Source organism: Gadus morhua, chromosome 13 (genome assembly GCF_902167405.1).
Source record: "Gadus morhua chromosome 13, gadMor3.0, whole genome shotgun sequence".
Taxonomy (NCBI): domain Eukaryota; kingdom Metazoa; phylum Chordata; class Actinopteri; order Gadiformes; family Gadidae; genus Gadus; species Gadus morhua.
In genome coordinates, this window is record NC_044060.1 from 4405014 (window position 1) to 4427799 (window position 22786).

At 50.3% G+C, this 22786-nt stretch overlaps 1 protein-coding gene across 1 annotated transcript; it reads left to right on the top strand.

Moving 5' to 3' along the window:
* Positions 1-272: 272 nt before the first annotated feature.
* On the top strand, positions 273-22619 carry LOC115557022 (solute carrier family 2, facilitated glucose transporter member 1). Its single transcript, XM_030374557.1, has 10 exons — positions 273-511; positions 9449-9544; positions 15383-15543; positions 15786-16026; positions 16292-16454; positions 16562-16749; positions 16993-17097; positions 17986-18087; positions 19320-19523; positions 19715-22619. Exons 1-10 carry the CDS (start codon positions 497-499, stop codon positions 19907-19909), a joined length of 1470 nt encoding a protein of 489 aa, XP_030230417.1. The 5' UTR covers positions 273-496; the 3' UTR covers positions 19910-22619.
* The last annotated feature ends 167 nt before the right edge of the window (positions 22620-22786 follow it).

Below are 22786 nucleotides of genomic sequence, written 5' to 3' on the forward strand. Positions count from 1 at the left end.
GTGTGTGTGTGTGTGTGTGTGTGTGTGTGTGTGTGTGTGTGTGTGTGTGTGTGTGCGCGTGTTAGCGTGTGTGTGTGTGTGTGTGTGTGTGTGTGTGTGTGTGTGTGTGTGTGTGTGTGTGTGTGTGTGTGTGTGTGTGTGTGTGTGTGTGTGTGTGTGTGTGTGTGTGTGTCGCTGTAGTAGCCGAGTTGGCAAGGGACTCGACCAAAGCCGTTCTGATTGGTTGAAATGCACAGGGCGGGGCAGCTGTAAGCCCGCCCTATTGCATCACGCTCATCTTAACATGTAGGAGTGACTCTGGCCGGAGAGAGAGCAGTACATTGGGAAGATGTGTATGAGGGAAGACCTTTCATTTGAAAAGCGGGAGTTGTTTCGGTTAACTTTGTGAAGAAGTAAGACCATGCGATAGTCCTACTCTACTGAAGAGCCAGTCGGGGAACTCAGAGTAACTTAACGCGACGACAAGACAAGAGGAGCGACGTGACAAACGGCAGAGATGGCGGAGGGAAAGGTAATCCCATACGCACATGGCGTTAAAAGAGCCACAACATCACATCACATCACATCACATCACATCACATCACATCACAGCGTCCTCCTCATCCTGATCCTCATCCTTCCACAGCCGTCATGTTGCTCTGTGTGTGTGTGTGTGTGTGTGTGTGTGTGTGTGTGTGTGTGTGTGTGTGTGTGTGTGTGTGTGTGTGTGTGTGTGTGTGTGTGTGTGTGTGTGTGTGTGTGTGCTGGACCCTAAGGTTGATGCCTTAGAAATCCTGGATTGTGTTGAACAATGAGGTGACTAAACTACTGCGAATGTAATCCAACGAGTTCCTCCAACGAGGTCATATCGAAGTTATATTGAGTTATATTAAGTTATATTAATATCTGCTCATCGTTAGGCTTATTGGCTATTCGTTTTTCCATGATACCTAATCACAATAATAACGTTAATAGCTGTATATTATTAATTAAAATTACAACGATAACAACGGCATTAATATCACTTTATGCATATAATCTTTAAAGACAATCAATTAAAATAACACATATTAATTCGTTCAATTGTATGAATAGTATAATTATTATATGATCACATATATATTATTATAATTAATGATAAAAGGACACAGGTAGGCATTTATATTATCAGATAAAATAGATAATTAGACATAGATTAAGAATCCGTCACAAATAATGTACATTACTGTACAAATCATGTCTTCAAATAATATAAAACGCAAACGATGCCTATAATATAAATCGCTTTATTACCTATCTTTTCCTTATACAACTAAATACACACATCTTTCTAAACAAAGTATGTAGCTATCATATACTATACTCTGAAAACAAAGATATCCTATAATATAAAACCTCCAACTGTATGCTATTGGCTGTTCCATATAAGGCTTTGTGGTTTGGTTTACGTGACGACCTGCTCGTCTGTTCCCCTCCGTGGCCGCGGCCCAGCAGATGTTTCGAGCCCAGTGTGACACTGGGAGAGAACCAGTAGCCTGAATAGGCCTGTTCCGCGTAGAGGTCACCAACTTGACCCCTTTGAATTCCTACAGTCTCAGCCTCGTCCGCCTGCAGTGGGAGCAGCAGTCTGTCTGACCATCTGACCGGTTCTCCTGTCGTGGCCAGAGGGTCAGAGGAGGTCAGAGGTCACTGGTGTTGTTAGGGTTAGGGTTGATCTGGCGCGGCCAGCGAGGGTTTCAGGCTGAGGTTTGACCACGACCAAGCCGTGGTCATCGTCCGACTCAGGCCCACATTCTCGTCAGCGTTGCTCATTGCAACGCAGAACCACAAATACTTTCCTCTAAGCTGGTGTGACGCTTTTGTGATTCAGAAGCATTGTCATTAATATTGTAGTGTAATGATTATTATTAGTATTTTAGTGATGTAGGTGATTGAAATGGGCTGACAGAGTTTGTTAGTTTGGTCTGTTTCTGGTCTTTAACTTTATTGATGAGCAACAATCAACAGATATAACGTTGAACAAATTCAGCAAATATGGTACGCCTTAATTATTAATTCGTAGTAATGACAAAGCAAAACTAAAAACCTTGGCCCCCCCTGGGGGAGGGCCAAGGTTTCTCCTGGCCTGAGGGCTGGCGAACGCACGCTTTGAAAATGCTTTGTTCGATACATTCCAACCGACAGCCTGTCTACGCTCTAATTGTTCTCAAAAGGTGAGTTTCAGTTGTTCACGATTTGCATATACAGGTGGTGGAAGGTTGACAGGTGTGTGTGCTGATGGCTCCCAGCTGCTGCGCCAGGCTTTTTAAAAACTCATGCCTGCAGCTCAGCAGCACTGAAACATTCCCCCTCCACACTGCATCAGAGGCTGCTGCTGACCAGCGATAATCTGGCATAGCTCCGCTCCTTAAAGCGCTCCTTCTCCACAATGGGCTTTGTCGGGATCCCGGACCTCACGGCTCTGGGCTCCTGTTTTTCCGTGACGTAGAGTTGAGTAAAGATGGTGATGCTTGGGCCAACAGTGGGGCGATCTAGCGTCATCACAGCGGTAGGTGTTGTGGTGATTTACATGCTCTGAGCAAACAGACTGCTCCGTCGCTTCACAGGCCTGGTCGGAGTCCTCCAAGAGCATCACGTGGCTCAGGAGGTAGAGCGTGCTGGTCGGTAACCGGAAGGTTGCTAGTTCAATCCCCCGGCTCCTCCTAGCGGAGCGTCGAGGTGTCCCTGAGCGAGACACCTCAACCTGACGTCGCCTGACGAGCTGGCTGTCGCCTCGCATGGGTGACTCCGCCATGGGTGCGTGAATGTGTGCATGAAGGGGTGAATGTTAGGCAATATTGTAAAGTGCTTTGAGCGGCCGCTGGTTAGAAAGGCGCCGTATAAATGCAGTCCATTTACCATTTAGCGGCTCCGTGGTCGGGCTGTTCTCAAGCATGAGCAGCCTCCCCTCCGCTGCCCTCCAGTCTGTCGGATCGGGTCCTAATGAGTCCTAATGAGAGCCGCTCTCGTACAGAGCCGGATTACCAGATTGGACGAGAGCTTTTAATTTGAAATTGGCAACGGCCCCAGTTGCCAAAGCCTAATTCGCGGCCTACTTGAGGAACTGAATGGTGTTATGCACACTGGACTTACGGAGAGCAAAGCTGATCTCACGTGGACCCAGAAGCTGGATAACACGGAGGCTCTGGGATTAGAGACTCGTTTAGACTTTGTTTTGGAAGGCCTGTGTTCACTTAGTGTTGTTGTGTTGAGTTAGTGTTGTTGAGTTGAGTTCAGTTAGTGTTGTTGTGTTGAGTTAGTCCTGTTGTGTTGAGTTAGTCTTGTTGTGTTGAGTTCATTTAGTCTTGTTGTGTTGAGTTAGTCGTGTTGTGTTCAGTCAGTCGTGTTGGGTTGAGTTAGTGTTGTTGTCATTGTAAAGTACATTAAACTAGCAGATCTTCTAGACTCCATAACAGTAGACAGCATGGCTCCACCGAGTTACGTTATGAACGACAGAATCCACTGATACCCGCTCAATGCCCCATTGTTAAAGAATTAAGTACAGCTCCAACATTTCCCTTCAATAACTTGTTACATAACTCAATAAGTTAATGCATGAAGATTAAACGACACAGAACTGTACGTTTATATACTAATAGTTTTACGATTGTGTTTTACGATAGTTTTACGATTTTCTTCCAGGTAAGTTAGGGTGAGGGCAGGGTAAGGGTGAGGCAGGGTAAGGGTGAGGCAGGCTGGGGGTGAGGCAGGCTGGGGGTGAGGCGGGGTGAGGGGTGAGGCAGGCAGGGGGTGAGGCGGGGTGAGGGGAGCCCCAGTGGAGGGCGGTAACAGACCAACGCTGTGTAAGCTGATCCCAGTGAATGGGAGGTGAATCTCCTCAGGTACGTGATCCGGACCTCGTAGCGTAGCCCACGGCGCCCGGGCAGGGGGGGGGGGGCTGGAGCAGGCCAGCACACCACCCTGGTGTCAGACGGAGGAGGGGGGGGGGGGACTCGGGTCTGTGGCCCCCTCCTCTGCTGGTACCGAGAATAGCCCGGGTTCATTCCCTGGTTGATCCAGGGCGACGGACCGTGCTCAGAACATTATGTACCGAACCAACTGTCACATTTGTGGCCTTCATGCTTTCTAATATCTTCCATTTTGCCGCGACGGTGTCGATCATATATTTCATTGCACATTACCCTGTCATCATTAATCTCGCCGGCTGACTGCCAGAAGGAGTCTTTTCAAAAGGTCTCTGTCTTCGCCCTCTGGGGTTTGGTTTTGGTTACCGTGACAACTCGAGTGACTGGCCTGAGGGTGCTGGGAACCAGTTTTGTGATTTGGTATGGCGATTAAAGTTCACTGGTAATCCAAGTAAAGTTGACATTGAACATCTGAACGAAAGTGAATTTGACCCGGGCGGCAGTGACCGGCTCAGGACGTAGAGCAGGACTTGTTGACTTGTTGTAAGGTTGCTAGTTCGATCCCCGGAGTGTCGATGTTTCCCTGAGCAAGGCACCTCACCCTCACTGCTCCAGACGAGCTGGCAGTCGCCTTGCACGGTTGCCACCGCCGTCTTTGTCTGAACGTTCGCATGAATGGGGGAATGTTAGGCAATATTGTAAAGCGCTTTCAGTGGCCGCTGGTTAGAAAAGCGCTGTATAGCATATACTGTAGCGGTCAAACATAAGTCTTCCCAACAACCTTACGTTCTACAACCAGGTGGGACGCCCTCCAGCAGAACAGCAGCGTGGAGGCAAGGTGGTGTTCCTGAAGCTCCGGGTTCAGGAACACCACCCTGACGGTGTCATACTCAGGGAGGTCATCCTGCTCTCCGGGATACTGTCAAACCTGCGCCGCCCGCGGCCGTGGTCTCAGTTCCAGTGGAAATTTCCAGAGAACAGCCTGCTGGAACGTTTCCAGCACCCTTCCCTCTGGTTGGTCAGGTTCTTCAGTGACTCACTGAAGGCTCGACGCCGATGTCCGGCCCTACCCTCTCTCAATAATAGTTAGATGCCTTTATGCTACACTCTGGATGCTACACTCTCATTCGGTCGTTAATTGTCTTGAGACATGACAGGCTGACCCCTGCTCTGGAATTGGTTTATGCTGGCTTCCGTTTTCCAATAGTTAATCAGTCATACGTGGCCTCAATGTCTACATCTACACGACAAAAGTTCAGCTTGTGTTAAAGTGAGGATGTTGCAACCTCTGGGGAATGGTTTTGAGAAGTGAAGCACACGGTGGACACATTCTCTTGTCGTCAACCTCAGGGCTTCCTCGTTAAGCTGTGGTTCCTCTCTCTCCCGAGCTGACCTGGGGCTCCGTTATCACCATGGCCACTTTGACCGTGTGTTGACAAGGCGACCAGGCTGGGTGTGTTTTTGTTTACACATGGTAGCACGCTACCGACAGAGCTACACTCATGCTAAGGTCTCAGGGACTCGGGCCGGTTGGTGGAGGCTAACCGGACGTTCAGTAGACAAGAGCAGGGCTGGCTACGTTGGGCGAGGCCAGGAGGAAATACCAGCAGCAGGATGGGTAGACGGCCTCGCACTCCAAAGTTGAATGATTGTCAATTTATGGCGTCCTCAGGATGTAGCTCCCTCCCTCAAAGAGTAAACACCTGGACAACCAGAAGCTAATCATTTAGCTTCTTTAAAATAGTTATAATCATTTGTTTCTGGTATCATGATAGATAATGTCAAAGAAAATTAAAGCTAACAAACAATGTTTAAACATTTTTTAAGGTCTTATCTTGTCTTATCTTCAAAGGGATCCAGGATTCCAGGCTGTTGACTCTAGCTCAACCTCATGTTTGGCTGATCTGCAATCAGCACGATGAGCTTAAATATTTACCTTGTTAGCGATGAATTGTTACCGAAACCTAACACAATTTAAATTGCGATACATTCGCTTGAATGACATTAGATTTACATTTGGCCGCATTTAGCAGACGCTTTTATCACGGACATTTGTCAGAAGAAGGAGAAACTACAATATATCGCTGTCGTTACAGAAAGGATGTTCATAGAACCAAGTGCCAAGCACTAACAATTGCTAGGTTAACCCATTCCCGTAAACAACAAGATAGCTAGGATAAGATGATGCACAATGCTAAGTAGTACTATTCGTAAGGGCCAGGACGTACAACATACAATAGGTGTACAACGCGTTTGTTTTGTGATGGGGAACAGTCTTCCTCTTCCTTCCTGTTATGAAGACCCTACGCCCTTATAAGATGAAGATTTCACAGAATGCACTGGTTTTTAGACTGATGTTTGGTAGAACACCTATCTGTGGTTTTTCTGTGGAAGCATGACTCAGAACTAGGCCGAACGATGATGCAACCAGCAGTAAACGCCGGAGTATTTAAGCCTAATCATGGTGACTTGGCTGAAATCGACACACACAAACCCAGACACACGGACACACACCATAACAGGGCCAGCTGCCCATGTTATGGCCCCTGGTCTGTCAGCAGATACATTTGCGTGTGTTAATTTGCATGTCTCACAAAGAAAGACTTCAGCTGAAAACGCCAGCGGGGTTTCAATGGCCAGGGTTGGACCAAAACAAGTCGTCGCCGAGCTTTCGAAGCTACCCTTTTTTGGTCTCTCCGCCTGCCTATGCAGCTTTGTTTATTTATGATGTAAGAGTAGACGCTTGTGTCGCTGAGGCCCTCGGCCCTGTGTGGTTCGGCTGTGGGGACTAGAAGTGACCATTTTTATTTTGTCAACAGGAAGTTTACACTCTGAAATGTAAACACTGGGAACTGCAGCTGATGCTTCCAAATAAAGGGAGGGGGAGTCCGGTTAAGTTGATGGTGGTTATTATCACCATCAACCATTGTACCAGGCCTTAGTTCCCAGCAGTGTTTTCAAAGGAATTAAAGCTTTGCGGGTGTTAGCATAACAGCTAGCAATTACACGCTCACTATGATGGAGTGTAACGAATGACTGTAAATGTCTTCTCTTCTTCTGACTGTTAAACCCTCAGGTGAAATAGTTTGTTAGTTGGGTATTGATAGGAAGGTGTGTGCGTGTGTGTGTGTGTGTGTGTTTGGTTTCCACATATGTAGGTTTACGGTTTCCCCGTTTGTGGGTCACATTGGCACCACGTTGTCGGACACCCACAATGTGCCGCTGGAACACGTGTCGATGTTTGCCCGCCATGTTGAATTTGGGACAGCTTTTTAGAATCTTCCGCCCTCGGAGAGAAAAGGCATCACCAAACAGAACCTGCAGTGTCAGTTTGGACGGACATAACCAAAACCCACGGATAACGAAATTAACTTGTAAAGTTTGGAGTCCCAGTTTTTTCAGTTATGTGGGAGGAACGAGTCATTTGGGATGCGGTTGTAGGGGTGGAATGGGGTAGGGCTGTGCTTGTTAACGTGACTCCACACACACAGGGCTAAAGGTCCAGGAAAAGGCAAACTCTGTGTCTGACTGTGTGTGTCATGTGTGTATCTGTGTGTGTGTGTGTGTGTGTGTGTGTGTGTGTGTTTTACTGGTGTCTATTTGCATGGGTCTATATGCAAATGTGTATTTCCTGTATGTGTGTTCAGAGATGACGTGTCGGTGACTCAGGGCAGACCTTAGGTCCGGCTCCTCTGTGTTTCGAGCTCTTGGTGTAGAGAACCTGTTGTAGTTCAGGCCGCTGCACACATATGACAGAACTGGTTCCCTGCCCGTGGGCGCTCCCCCTGAACATCCCAGTGTCCGCAGAGGAATTCTTCCTGTCACACTCACGGCGTACGCTATATTTAGTCGCTGCCTTACAGCCGCAGGCCAGCCCAGTGACTCCCAGCGAGGCCTTCGCCCGCCCCGTCATAGGCCGGGGGTTTCTGATAGGAGGAAGTTTGTCAGCGACGGCAGAACCTTAGAGTTTGTGCGTGTTTCCCTCTCGCATGTCAGGGTCAGTCTAGTCCCTCGGAGCTGTAATGTGAACAATACTGAAGGAATGTCGACAGTGTGATCTCTGAGGGCTTTGGACGTCCACCAAAATCAGGTCCGACTCTGCATCTCAAGAATGCGCCGTTGTCCATTGTCTTGTTGTTAGGGGTAATGTCGTGGGACACTGTCCGGGTCGGATTGGCTCAAGGAAATCAATAATAAAAAAAAAACAAGGCGTGTTAGCCATGCAGAGAAATGTGTGTGTGTGTGTGTGTGTGTGTGTGTGTGTGTGTGTGTGTGTGTGTGTGTGTGTGTGTGTGTGTGTGTGTGTGTGTGTGTGTGTGTGTGTGTGTGTGTGTGTGTGTGTGTGTGTGTGTGTGTGTGACTGCACACACAAACACGTGTTTCTGTGTATGTTTACATAGCCGCGAGTGTTAGCTTCCCTGCTATGCGGATGAATGGTATTGCTCAGTCATGCGTTAGCCTCTCTGACCATAACAAACCCAGTCTGGCAGCGGGGTGGGCCCGTACACACCCAATCCTCTCCCTCCTCCAGCGCTGGTGGATGAACAACCGGGGACACTGTGGAAGGAAGTGTTAATAGGATGGTTTTAACCCAATGAGAGACCAATCGGATTGGCCTAAAACCAGACTTGTATCTCATTGGGTTAAAACCGTCCCAGTGTGTCCTATCACCACACTGCTACCCTAATTAACTTAAAAACATCCTGCTCTCTTCCTGGGTTAAGACCACACTATTAGCCGATTGGCTTAAAACCACACCCTTCTCCAATTGGCTTAACACCATCCTATTATCATTATCGCTCCAAAGCATGCCCTTCTCTAATTGGCTTTAAACCCGTGCTTCTCCCTGCTGCGTAGCATGTAATCTGTACCGGTCGGTAGCAGACTGCCAGCCCATATGCTACACCACTGTTTTAAAAAAAAGCACACGGTTGGAATTACCACAAACTACACTTTCAGTAAGTGGAGAGGAAGCAAAAAAAATTTGCTTTTGATGTTGCTTCTGTGAAACTACACAAAAAAACAGATAATAGTTCTTTGACCTTAAAATAGGTCAAATAAGTCGACGGAATGAGGCAACATTTTTTAAATACTCTGCGAGTCATCTCTTTCCACTAGCCTTTCCCTTAAGTGCGGATATTAAGAGGACAGATATGTCTGCTATGTTAGTGACCTTGTGTCTGCTATGTTAGTGACCTTGTCGCTGTGTAACTGATGTCTCAATGTGACTCAGACACGGCTTGTGTGTTTACATTCATGGCAAACAGGAATGGCTCTGTGAGAATGCAGCAGAGCCATGTGCTCTCCTACCCTACAGCATCACACGGGGCTGCCCCTTCCAGCCCCCGAACGCTGACTGAATACCCGCTGCTGAGTGGTGACAGCGAGCAAATGACTGCCACTGCCGACCAGTCATCGCCAACACACGACACTCAATGTTTCAGTCGCCTCCTCTAGGAAAATGTGAAGCTTTACATGCACCTGGGTCGGAATCACTCAACTGATGATCCCTCGCTCTCTCTCTCGCTCTTTCTCGCTCTCGCTCTCTCTCTCTCCCCTTAAAGAAAGTGACCTTCCAGCTGATGCTGGCCGTGGGAGCCGCTGTGATTGGCTCTCTCCAGTTCGGCTACAACACTGGCGTCATCAACGCCCCTCAGAAGGTGAGTCCAGGGAAAACCGACCGGCCCAGCACAGAGTCCGGTCCTGATCCCGGATCATTTACACTGTGATCCGGTACCGGGTTTTGGGCACTGCGGGAGAGTACAGGTTTCAATCTGTAATATCTACGTTACGCCGTCCAAAAATAAACACAAATAAATTAACAGGAACACGTTTTGTTAACACATGAGTAGATTAGTTAAAGCGGGTCAAAATATAGCCGAACCCAGGCCAGTTGACGGTGGTTAATGTTCCCACTAAAACATCAACACTGGTCTTCGTCTACATTTGCATATTCTGAAGCTAAGTCCCGTGAGAAAACAATTAAAACATGACGATGTCACTGGGAGCTCAGCTGACTAACGCAAACACACAAGGCTCCTCCCCTTGCACACAAGGCAAGCTCCTCCCCGAACACACAAGATCTGGGTTCTGGACTGAAAGAGTCGTCGATGGTACATCTGCGTGGGTGTGCAGTACGATCGGTGACCAGTAGGTGTGCTGTGGCTGCGGCCAGCGCTGCCTACGAGGTGCTGAAAGGAAGTAGGCGGCAGGCGGCGTCCTGGCAGCAGTCCTATCTGTTAAGGTTACCAGGAACTCTCCGGGCTGGTTTTATGAACAGCGTATAACCGGTTAAGGAGACGATAAGATCTGAGGTGACTCTGTTCAGAGGGCAGACCAGTTTCCTGATTTCATCATCTGACTTTTATTGTTAATTTTTCCAAATTTTATTCTATAAAATATTTTTTTGGATTTGTCTGCTTAAAAATATATTATTATTATTTATAGCGTAAATATAAGCTTGGCTGATAACAATTATAATGATATAACTAATATAATCACAATTATAAAAACATTGATGATAGTATCTATAAAAGTGGGTAAACTTTGACCCAAAAAGACGTTAATAATGCTGACACTAAAGATACAATTTTGATCTCAGGGAGACGGTTATCATACTATAATCAATACAAGGTAAGGTATGAGGTGGGGTGCTGGTTGCCATGGTAACCGAATGAGTTCAGGTTCCCTCCCACCTGAGTGAAACCCGACTCTGCACATCGTTATGACAACAGTGAGCACCAATGACACGAGAGCTCCACTCCGCAAGGCCGTGCATCTCTGGTGGCGAGGGCAAAGCCCTACCTCCCCTCATCGCCTCCTTCCTTCATTTTATTTTTTCTTGTCTGACCTTTCACGTTAGCTAGCAGGTTAACTCGTTAGTTAGCTTTCAGCCAGCTAACTACCCTTATCCACATGTCACAGCTACAGTCCTGCTGTTGGCAGAGCAATGCCTGCCCTTTTAATAACACACACACACACACACACACACACACACACACACACACACACACACACACACACACACACACACACACACACACACACACACACACCCCTTTAATGTCATGGATGCTTTTGCAGTCGCCTTTTCAGAGTACTACAGTAGTAGTAGTTCTACTCTTACATCCTGCAAACATGATTTAAATCGACCTTTCCTTTCACTGGTTTGGTGAGCATAATCATTGAGACTGATGGACCAAACCGACCCGTCAACTCAATCAAACAAGACAACGCGCCCACTTTTTAATTGTTTGTTTCAACCTTAAACAGAAACGTCTCCTCGGCGTCCACGTTGTGTTTACATTCAGGGTTGTGTGTCCCCCCAGCTCGGCCACGCCCACTGGGTGATGATGTAATGAACTGTGTACATACTGCACTGTGTAGACACTGCATGCCAACGGACAGACCCCCCCCCCCCCCCCCCCCCCACCCAGAGGAGCTTTAGCCCTAAGCCCAGCTGATTGTGTTTGACCAAAAACACGGATCAGAGCCGCATGACTGACCCTCAAAGCACCCCCCCCCCCCCCCCCCAAGATAACAACATGGGGACCTGGGGGTGGGGGGGGGGTTACACAACGTGTGTGTGTGTGTGTGTGTGTGTGTGTGTGTGTGCGTGTGCGTGCGTGCGTGCGCCCTAAAAGGGACCAATGGAGGACAAACGGGACATTGTCGTGGTCAGGGTGTCTGACTCCCCCCCCCCCCCCCCCTACCTCTCCTTAACGACATGTCTCCGAAGAACGACCACTCTCTCTCAGACTCCCTCAGGCCGTGAGTAACTCTGGGGGAAAGTATCTGCTTCTTGAACTAATAAGGTAGTGTAGAGCACTTGACCCCGGCCTCCTCGTCCCTGGGGGCCCGGCTCCCTGCCTCCTGTCCCGGACTCGTTCCCATGATACCCCCCCCCCCCCCCCCCCCCCCCCCCGCTGGGCCCGGTCACAGCTCCAGAGACCCCGGGGGTATGGGGCCAACAGCTGCTTTAAAGGCCAAAGAAGGCCAAAGGGGACATTTTCCAGGAGACACACACACACACACACACACACACACACACACACACACACACACACACACACACACACACACACACACACACACACACACACATTCCACACGGGGTCGGCTCGGCTCAGGAGGCAATGCTTGTTGACTTGTAACCGGAAGGTTGCTAGTTCGATTCCCGGCTCCTCCTCGCTGAGTGTCGAGGTGTCCCTGAGCAAGGCACCTCACCCTGACTGCTCCCGACGAGCTGGCTGTCCCCTGGCGTTGGTGACTCCGCTGTCGGTGTGTGTGTGCGTGTGTGCGTGTGTGTGTGTGTGTGTGTGTGTGTGTGTGAGAACAGCTGTAAGTCGCTCTGGATAAAAGCCTCTGCTAAACACACACTCACTCACTCGCTACGTAAAGCGCTTTGGGTCCCGAGAAAACACAATATAAACGCCATTGATTCTTCTTCTTATGAGCATACGGAGCTATAGAGAATAATGTTCATGTGGAGACAGAGAAACAAGTAGTGTCGTTATACTATCAGGACGCGGCCACGTGAAGCTTGACCTTCTGTAGCAGCAGGCCGTGGTTATCAGCAATGTCCAGCGCCACTGAGATAAGCGGGACGGGAGCCAGCCTTGGCCCGACCGACGATTAGATGGGCTGCTTCAGGGGCCTGACACTCGTACTGTCAACTCCATCCGTATACTGTCCAACCCCGTGCTCCACCTCATACTGTCAACCCCACCCTTTATACTGTCCAACCCCGCCCTTTATACTGTCAAACCCCGCCCTTTATACTGTCCAACCCCGCCCTCCACCTCATACTGTCAACCCCACCCTTTATACTGTCAAACCCCTACCTCCGGCTCAAACTGTCCACCCCACCCTTTATACTGTCATAAACCCTGAGGGATATCATCCACTGTACAAACGAAACTTCTCAAAACGACTCTGCTCCTCAGCCCCACATGCTAACTGTCAAACCCATGCCACCACTATCCAGAAACCTCCACCAGCCACACAACGTGAAGCACTGGTCGTTTCTCCAGATATGTTAATCCCACCCACGGTACCGCCCATATAATCACTACAAACAGAGGAACAGCTACAGCCTTGAACCACCAAAATAGACCCCGACGCGGGCAGTTGAACGGTGGAAGCTGCCAACGCACGGTAGGTTCTGTGTCTGCTCACCTGGTTAAAGATAGAGAGGGCCACAGTGTCCTGGCAGCCTGAATGGGCCCTCTGTTCCCGCAGCACACACACAGACAGCTGTTGGTTCAGCTCTGCAGAGGCGGAGGAGAGAGTCACACACCCCTTTGCACATATTGTACGTTGTACGTCCTTGCCCTTACTCGCAGTACTTATCATCGTGTAGTGTCTTACCCTAGCTATCTTTGTTACGTACGGCGCTTGGGTTAACCTAGCGATTGGGAGCGAATCGCACTTGGCTCTATGAACATCCTTACTGTACCCACAGCGATATATTGTTGTTGACGTGATTGTGAGTCACTTTGGATAAAAGCGTCTGTTAAGTGTCCTAAATAGAAATGTCTTCACCAACGCTGTCCACGTCCCCCTATCCCTCTCTGCTCCCTGGGAGGAATAAGGTCAGATCATTGGATAAATTACTTCATAACACCCTAGAGGGAAATCAATGTGCGACTGCAGAAACACTGACGGTGACAATAAATATATATAAAACAAGATCTGAATTAATAGTGAACAAGCAGCCATCATAAAACCGAATAGAGAGTGAGATGGTGGAGGTATTTGTAGCGGCTGAACCCCCAGCAGACGGGGATTACTGGGTTTGACTCCCACAGCCTCCTGAAGGCATCCTTGAGCAATATGTTATGGAATCCGCCGTGAGGGGGTTCCGGACTAAACCGTCTGCCTAACCCAGACATACTAAACACATGTACGACACGCTAAGGCCCACACGGTGCCTCCGACGTCTGAGCAGGAAATGAAAAGATCTGTCGCGTCAATGGCTGGAGGGTGATTCCCCAGTGGGGGTCTCCCAGCTCCCAGCAGGGGGGGGGGGGGGCTCTTCTAAAGCAGAAGCAGACCCAGCGTCGGTCTGCTCGCCGGCTGGTTTCACTCGTCGGTTTCATTTCTCTGTTGGAGGGTGAGGCAGGGCATGTCTGACGGCGAGTGAAAATCCCGACCTCAACTGCCCTCCTCCCTCCATTCTCTGGCGCATTAAGTTGTCGGCTAGCTGGTTAACCCGCCGCGCCTCAGGCTCACAGACGCCGGGGGGCGGGGCCTCGATCGCGTGTGAGTCGCCGCCTCGTGTTTATCTCCCGGGGACGCAAGCTGAGCGCGCGGGGAGGGCGTGGTCGAAGGCAGGAGTCGGCGCCAGGGACACATGCCAGCCCGGGCGGTGTCGTGTGACCCAGGCCGTGGCTCCGTGATGTGAAGACGTCTCGCGTCTCAAATGAGATTCTCCTGGTGACTGGTCCCAGTACCATTCTGCTGCTGGGACCACAACCAGTAGCATTCTGGTGTTGGCCACTGGCACCAGTAGACTTCTGGAGCCTTGGAGTCCACCAACCTCTGCTGGGATGGGAGTAGCTACCAGTTGGACTCCACTGGTGCTGCTGGGAGTCCAGCAACCCCTATGGTAATGGGAGTGACTACTGATTGGACTCCACTGGTACTCTGCTCCCAGTCCCATTATGGTGCTGGGAGTCAGTCCACCGACCTCTATGGTAATGGGAGTGTCTACCGGTTGGACTCTGCGGCTGACATGATGACATCACGGGTAGAAAGCACGAGACCGGAGCAGGAAAGAGGATACCTTAGACACCTAACCCCATCACCGTGCCAACGGCCTCTCCTCTAATCCCCTCCTCTGTGGGCCACGACAGCCAATCAGAGCACAGGGAAGGGGGTGTTGGAATGTTAACATTTAAATACACCACGTCACCACACACCATGACAACCAGACACAAGACTCGGTCACGAGTAGTCCCACTGCGTGTTTATCAACACAGTCATCGGCACGCAAGAGCCGACTTCACTTTCTGAGTCATGGAAACCGATGTAAACACACACTACCGCCCCCCGCTGGCCGACAGCGGTTCTGCAGCAGCAGCACGTATAGAGATAAGAAGTGACGTGTCAGTATTCTCTAGTTCAGTGGTTCTCAAACTTTTTCTACTAGAGTACCCCCTCTAAAGATATTATTGCAAACCCCTTCATCGACACAAAACATTTTTGAGAGAAAAAAAGATAAATAATGTGTGTGCGTTGTATTTGGCAGTGTAAACATGAACGGTAAAATGGTGCAAATACTGACAATTTGGTGGGAAACATGCAGTATATTTACATGCAATATATATACCCCCTGCACGACCCCTTAGTGGTACGCGTACCCCCATTTGCGAACCGCTGCTCTCGTTCATTAAAGACACATAACTCTAAGTACTAAATAACTGCCGCTTCCGGTCGTATCAGCAGGAGAACCTTCCCTGATCCTCATGCGTTGGTCTCATGTCTGTCGGTCGCAGGTGATCGAGAACTTCATCAACGAGACCTGGTCGGAACGGAACGAGCAGCCCATCGACCAGACCACCCTCACCACCATCTGGTCGGTGTCCGTGGCCATCTTCTCCGTCGGGGGCATCTTCGGGTCCTTCTCAGTCGGCCTGTTCGTCAACCGCTTCGGGAGGTAAGCAAACGTTTACAGTTACATTTACATTGAGGTTTGAAGTTTTCAGGTTGACAAAGTAAAAGCCTGTGACATGTAGTGGCTCAATGATGTTGAATGCGTGGAGGCCACTCAAACTTGCTTAAGACTTTTACTTTGACACTCCCAAAAAAAAAAAAGATCAAAATAAAAGTCCTCTCCATTGCAGGCGGTGCACGTTGTCCATCCCCCCTGACGGCGCTGTGCTCTCCGTCCCTCCCCAGGAAGAACTCCATGCTGATGGCCAACATCCTGGCCTTCGCCTCGGCCGCGCTGATGGGCTTCTCCCAGATGGCCAAGTCGTACGAGATGCTGATCATCGGCCGCTTCGTGGTGGGGCTCTACTCCGGCCTCTCCACCGGCTTCGTGCCCATGTACGTGGGCGAGGTGGCCCCCACAGCCCTGCGGGGGGCGCTGGGCACGCTGCACCAGCTGGGCATCGTCCTGGGGATCCTCATGGCTCAGGTGGGTGGAGGCGGAGGTGTGGGTGGGGTCAGTGGTGGAGGTGAGGGGGTTGGTTTCGGAGGAGTCTGTCCAAATCCACTCATGACTTGGTCAACAGAATGAAAGCATCTTGCTCTCTGCTGCAAGTGAAATTAAAATGAGAATGACGTCCAAACTCAACCAAGCTTAACGTGTTTCTCTCTCTCTCTCTCTCTCTCTCTCTCTCTCTCTCTCTCTCTCTCTCTCTCTCTCTCTCTCGCTCTCGCTCTCGCTCTCGCTCTCTCAGGTGTTTGGCATCGAGTCCTTCATGGGGAACAAGGCCCTCTGGCCCCTCCTGCTGGGCTTCACCTTCTTCCCGGCCGTGGTGCAGTGCGCCGTCCTCCCCTTCTGTCCAGAGAGCCCCCGCTTCCTGCTGCTCAACAAGAACGAGGAGAACAAGGCCAAGAGCGGTACGCACACACGCACGCACATACACACGCATGTCCACACTCACACACACACACACGCAGACAGACCGACCCAGGCACTCACCCTCGTCCCTCCGTTCCCCCCACAGTGCTGAAGAAGCTCCGGGGGTCCGCGGACGTGAGCGCCGACATGCAGGAGATGAAGAGCGAGCACCGGCAGATGATGAGGGAGAAGAAGGTGACCATCCCCGAGCTGTTCCGCTCGCCGCTGTACCGCCAGCCCATCTTCATCGCCATCGTGCTGCAGCTGTCCCAGCAGCTGTCGGGCATCAACGCCGTGAGTCGTCCCCCCCCCCTCCCCGACCCCCCCCACCGAGCTCACACGTTCACCGTTCACACGTTCACTATGCACACGTTCATTATCCACCATACACACATTCACCATTCACACATTCACACATTTAACCATCCACACGCTCACATCGCGCCACTTGATTAACACCAGAATCAAGAGTTCTGCGTGTCAGATATGTTGTCGTGTCACGTGACCCTCTGACCTCTCGACCTCCGACCCCTGCAGGTCTTCTACTACTCCACCAGTATCTTTGAGAAGGCGGGCGTGGCCCAGCCCGTCTACGCCACCATCGGCGCCGGCGTGGTGAACACCGCCTTCACCGTGGTCTCGGTGAGTGACGCCTCCATCGGCCAATCAGCCGGCAGCAAAGTAGCAAAACAGATTCAAGAGTAAAATAAATGTCACCTTATGTACAATTCAATCAGTGACTCGTCATTAGTGATGAGGGATTAGATTCAGTTTCTCTTTAGTCTATTTCACTCATCCAAAGGGACTCACAGGGAATTAAGATGCATGTCCGCGGGGATAGGCAGTGAATACAGAGACTGGTCGTTAAGGAGAAGGTAGGGGTTAGACAGTACAGAGTGTAGCAGTGTGTCTGATGTGACCCCCCCCTGTCTCCTCGGGTAGGGGTTAGACAGTAGAGTGTAGCAGCAGCAGCAGTGTGTCTGATGTGACCCCCCCGTGTCTCCTCGGGTAGGGGTTAGACAGTACAGAGTGTAGCAGTGTGTCTGATGTGACCCCCCCCGTGTCTCCTCGGGTAGGGGTTAGACAGTAGAGTGTGTAGCAGTAGCAGTGTGTCTGACGTGACCCCCCCCTGTCTCCTCAGGTAGGGGTTGGACAGTAGAGTGTGTAGCAGTGTGTCTGATGTGACCCCCCCCTGTCTCCTCGGGTAGGGGTTAGACAGTACAGAGTGTAGCAGTGTGTCTGACGTGACCCCCCCCTGTCTCCTCGGGTAGGGGTTAGACAGTAGAGTGTGTATCAGCAGCAGTGTGTCTGATGTGACCCCCCCCTGTCTCCTCGGGTAGGGGTTAGACAGTACAGAGTGTAGCAGTGTGTCTGACGTGACCCCCCCCGTGTCTCCTCGGGTAGGGGTTAGACAGTAGAGTGTGTAGCAGCAGCAGTGTGTCTGATGTGACCCCCCCCTGTCTCCTCGGGTAGGGGTTAGACAGTAGAGTGTAGCAGTGTGTCTGACGTGACCCCCCCGTGTCTCCCCAGCTGTTCGTGGTGGAGCGCGCCGGCCGCCGCTCGCTGCACATGATCGGCCTGGCGGGCATGGCCTTCTCTGCCGTCCTGATGACCATCGCCCTCTCCCTGCTGGTGAGCTCCTCCGTCGGCTCCTCCGTCGGCTCCTCCGTCACCCCAGACAGCAGCCCCCCCCCCCCCCCCCCCCCCCCGCGTGGGTCGGGAACGCGGCGAGCTCTGACCTCTGACCCCGGGAACACACCGGACAGGTCGCGCCGTGGTCGTCACCGGTCAGGGGTCCACGCGCCGCTGGCTCTGTAGGGGGCCCAGGGGCCCGGTTGGTCTGAGACCGCCCCGACCCAGGCTGCGTACCCCCCCCCCCGACCCAGGCTGCGTCGCCCCCTGACCCAGGCTGCGTACCCCCCCCCCGACCCAGGCTGCGTACCCCCCCCCGACCCAGGCTGCGTACCCCGCCCCGACCCAGGCTGCGTACCCCGCCCCGACCCAGGCTGCGTACCCCCCCCTGACCCAGGCTGCGTACCCCCCCCCCTGACCCAGGCTGCGTACCCCCCCCTGACCCAGGCTGCGTACCCCCCCAGCCCTCTCCCTGCAGCAGCGTCTGGAGAGGAGCAGTACATGTATTCCTGCAGGGCTGAACGATTCATCGAATTCAAATGAAAATCGCGATGTAGTAGAACGCGGTACGCAAATCGCAAAGGCTGCGACAAATTAAAAAAAAAAGTAATTGTTACCGTTACTGACTGGAAATCAGTACGATTCATTTATTTTTATTTTACAATTCAATAGTTAAATAAAGAAGTTAATCTCAACACATCGGCCTGGCCTAAAGGAAAGAGCCGTTTTTATGTTGACTGATTCCAATGTTGCGTTGGTCATACTGAAGAATGATTGATTTCTTTTTTAGTGAACAGTACACAACATAAGGAACTTAATAAATCATAAAAATTGCAAATTAAATCGCAATCGCAATATTGGTCAAAATAATCGCAATTCGATTATTTCCCCAAATCGTTCAGCCCTATGTTCCTTCTTCCGGTCTGCTTTTACGGGAGTCGATTGCCAAGCTGGCTTCTCTCCCTGGCGTGCTATCGGCGGGTTTTCCCGTCTCTCTGCATCGAATGCCTTCCGGATCGTTGGTCTGATTGGTTGAGGGACTAACCCAATTGCGTACAGAGTCGTTTGAACTAGGCCCGTTGATCCCGCCTCCTGGTCTACCAATAGCCAGGCTGCCCCTGACCCCCATTGCCCCCCCCCCCCCCCCCCCCCCCCGTCTGGACGTCTGAAACAGGAAGTGAACCTTCTGAAACAGGAAGTGACCCTCCTCCTCTCCTCCGTCCTCCCTGCAGGAGAAGCTGCCGTGGATGTCGTACGTCAGCATCGTGGCCATCTTCGGCTTCGTGGCGTTCTTCGAGATCGGCCCGGGCCCCATCCCCTGGTTCATCGTGGCCGAGCTCTTCTCCCAGGGGCCGCGGCCCTCCGCCTTCGCCGTGGCCGGCTTCTCCAACTGGACGGCCAACTTCATCGTGGGAATGGGCTTCCAGTATGTCGAGGTGAGGCCCCGGCACTGGTCGCACTGGGAGACCGGTCGAATTCTCATCGCACAGATTCTAAAGCTAACCTCTCTCTCTTTCTCCCTTTCTCACTCCCTCTCCCTCTCTCTCCCCCACCCTCTCTCTCTCTTTCTTTTTTTCTTTCATTCCTTTTCTCTCGCTCTCGCTCACTTCCCCCCCCCCGTCCCCAGATGGTGTGTGGGCCCTACGTCTTCATCATCTTCACGGTGCTGCTGCTCTTCTTCCTCGTCTTCACGTACTTCAAGGTCCCGGAGACGCGCGGCCGCACCTTCGACGAGATCTCCTCGGGCTTCCGGCAGAGCGCCGGGGGGGAGAAGCACTCCCCCGAGGAGCTGGCCCACAGCCTGGGCGACTCCCAGCTCTGAGACCCCCCTCCCCCCCAAGCCTCCTCCCCCCCCCCCCCCCTCCCCCTCCTTAAACCCTATAAACGGTCCAGGCCAACGCCGCCCCGCGGGGGGGGGGAGGGTAGAGGCTACACTGGTTACTGACGTCACTGTCCCTGTCGGCCCCGCCCCACGCAGCATCCTCACCCGTCTAGGGAGGGAGGGAGGGAGGGAGGGAGGGGGGAGACGCCTCCCGTCCTCCTCTCCTCTCATCCCCGTCATCGCCACGGCAACACAGAACTCATGGGCGTGTGTGTCAGAAGTGGGTGTTGACGATGTCGAAAGAAGGAAGATGTTTGGCGTAAATAACCCGAACCCATTTTCAAGATTTTAAACAACTCTTGTGTGCGGCTTTCAACTCTTCTGCTGTATTTTAATGTGTAACCGCCTTCGGATGCCTGTTTTTTTAATCTCTTTTCGAAAATAATCGAAATAGGAGATTCATTTTTAACTCTTTTATTTTCATTTTATTTTCATTTTATTTGTATTCTGTACTTTCCGGAGCCGTTGTGGCAGCGCGGCGGTCGCCTTGAGGAACCGTTCTTCCGTTTATGTCTTTGTTTCGTTGCTCTCCACCAGGGGGAGCTAGAGTCTTGGTTTTGTTTGGCTTCTCCATCAGTCACGTAAGTCCCTCAAAGAGGGGTGTGTGTGTGTCCGTGCGTATGTGTGTGTGTCTGTCTGCTATACAGAAAATATTCTACATCACTGTTCCTTTTTAAACATTAGAGCAAACTTCAGGAGAAATAACATAATGATTTGAAGAGCAGCTGAGAACAGCCAGAAGACAGAACCGTTAGTGTACATTAAAAGACACTCTGTGATGCGGTTCAGTTCCCTTCGCTCTCCACAGAAACGTAGTGGAATCCTTTGCAGAAAAAAAATATTGATTTGATATTGCAAGAAAGTTTTTCATACAAGCACAAATAATTCACCTGTAAGGACGATACAAGATGGCCAAATTTGCAGATTGGTGTATCAACGTGATGGATTAGATTGAGTGAGGGCACCACGTGTGTGTGTGTGTGTGTCCTTGTTTAAGGTCAGTGAGTGAGGCCTTGAACGCAACACCAAAACTCTGTGCCAGGGGTTTAGTTTGTGAGTTTGTAGGTTCCTCCTCAAAATTACTGTAAAGTGCCTTTCAAATGGTTCAACTCTGAACCGCGGTGCCTTGAAAGTGGTTTGAGGTTTGACTTACTGAGGCCTTCACAGACGTACCTGAGGGCAGGTGTTGGAGCAGCCGGAGTTGGCGGTGATGCCTAACCTGAGGTAGCTCCAGTCTGGCCCACAACCACTCTTTTACTCTCCTTCTCTTCTAAAGAGGAAGAGTAGAACGCTCATAGAAAGGGACCAAAGTTAAAGGAGACATATTATACCACCAGGTGTGGTCAGCCTAGATCTGTGCTGGATAGATCAGTCGACCAGCCTACCCCGTGGACTGAAGTAAACGTTGCTCATCTATCCAGCACAGATCTAGGTGGACACGCCCACTAGTGATGTCATATGGGGCAGATTATCGAAACGGCTTGTAAGGCTAATCACACTCACACCTGGTGGTATAATATGTCCCTTTAAGTGCACTGTCTTCCCCCATTAGTGCTCAAAAACCAGGACGTGCCTTCAAGACACGTCAGCTCTCAGAACCAGCATTCGGTGGCCCGATTGACCATTACTGTATGTGTCTGTGTGTGTTTGTAATTGTGTGTGTCGGGGGGGAGGTGGGGGGTACTGGGAGGTGAGGTACCATCAGAGACTGCTGTACAGACTAAGTCTATTTTATTGTAGAGGGCAGCACTTTAAATCTGACATGTTACTTATAGGAGACTGAAGTACTGATGAGTTACTCATCATAACCGATGAGTTGTATGAAAACAGAGGTTTGACTTCGTTTATATATATATATATATATATCTCTCTCTCTCTCTCTCTCTCTCTCTCTCTCTCTCTCTCTCTCTCTCTCTCTCTCTCTCTCTCTCATTTTAACACTAAGGAAAGTCACATTAATCCACCCACGCCCATATGTTTTGAAATTCACTGTATCCATTCCGTGCCGCAGCATCACTGTATGTACAGGGTATGTATTAATGTCTCTTTTGCGTTACTTGTCTAGGAGAAGCACTGTAACATCCATTCTCATTCAACGATAACTTTATCGGCGGCCCCTTACATGAAAAACCGGAGCCTATACAAATACAGACTGAAATCTACTGCAAATAACTAAACCGTAATATACTGTGTATGTAAATAATTTATAGAAATGGGTTGGGGCATTTAATTAGCTGATTTGATTCTAAATTAGCACAACAACCTTTTTAAAATGTGATCATAACAGCAAGGGTATGATTTTAATAAGTCCACCAGATGTAAATAGAGTATACACCCTGAAATGTAAGTATTTTAACGTAGTTTTTTTTAGAAATTATTTTTAGATACATTAAATATATTACACAGCTGTAGCAAACACTTTAGGACACAATATGGAAAATGCCTTGTACATTTTCAGGATATTTTTGGCCAACACAGATTTTTAAGCACACACACAAATTGCTACTTAGAAACCTTTGAGTTCTTTTTTCCTATTGTAGAGCAAATAATGGTTACACAAAGTGCCTGTACTTCCATGTGGTGAGACAGAGTTCATGAGGTCATGTTGGAGGTAATGGACGTCTGAATAAAGAATTGATGCCTACAGTCATGCTGTGTACTCTTCCTTACATTTATCATACTTTCATTAACGTCACATTTGTGGAAGTATTTACAGGGTGGGGGGGAGATGTCTGTCAATTTAAATCTAGTATATCAACTATGTGTAGGTATGTGTGATGATTGCATGTTTGTGGTTGATTTTATAGTTTGTGTGTG

Bases quoted from the DNA above. Each gene is read 5' to 3' on its own strand.
- LOC115557022 (XM_030374557.1), top strand. The intron at 9,545-15,382 runs GTGAGTCCAGGG...TGTCGGTCGCAG, and splicing joins TCATCAACGCCCCTCAGAAG to GTGATCGAGAACTTCATCAA. The intron at 16,455-16,561 runs GTACGCACACAC...TTCCCCCCACAG, and splicing joins GGAGAACAAGGCCAAGAGCG to TGCTGAAGAAGCTCCGGGGG.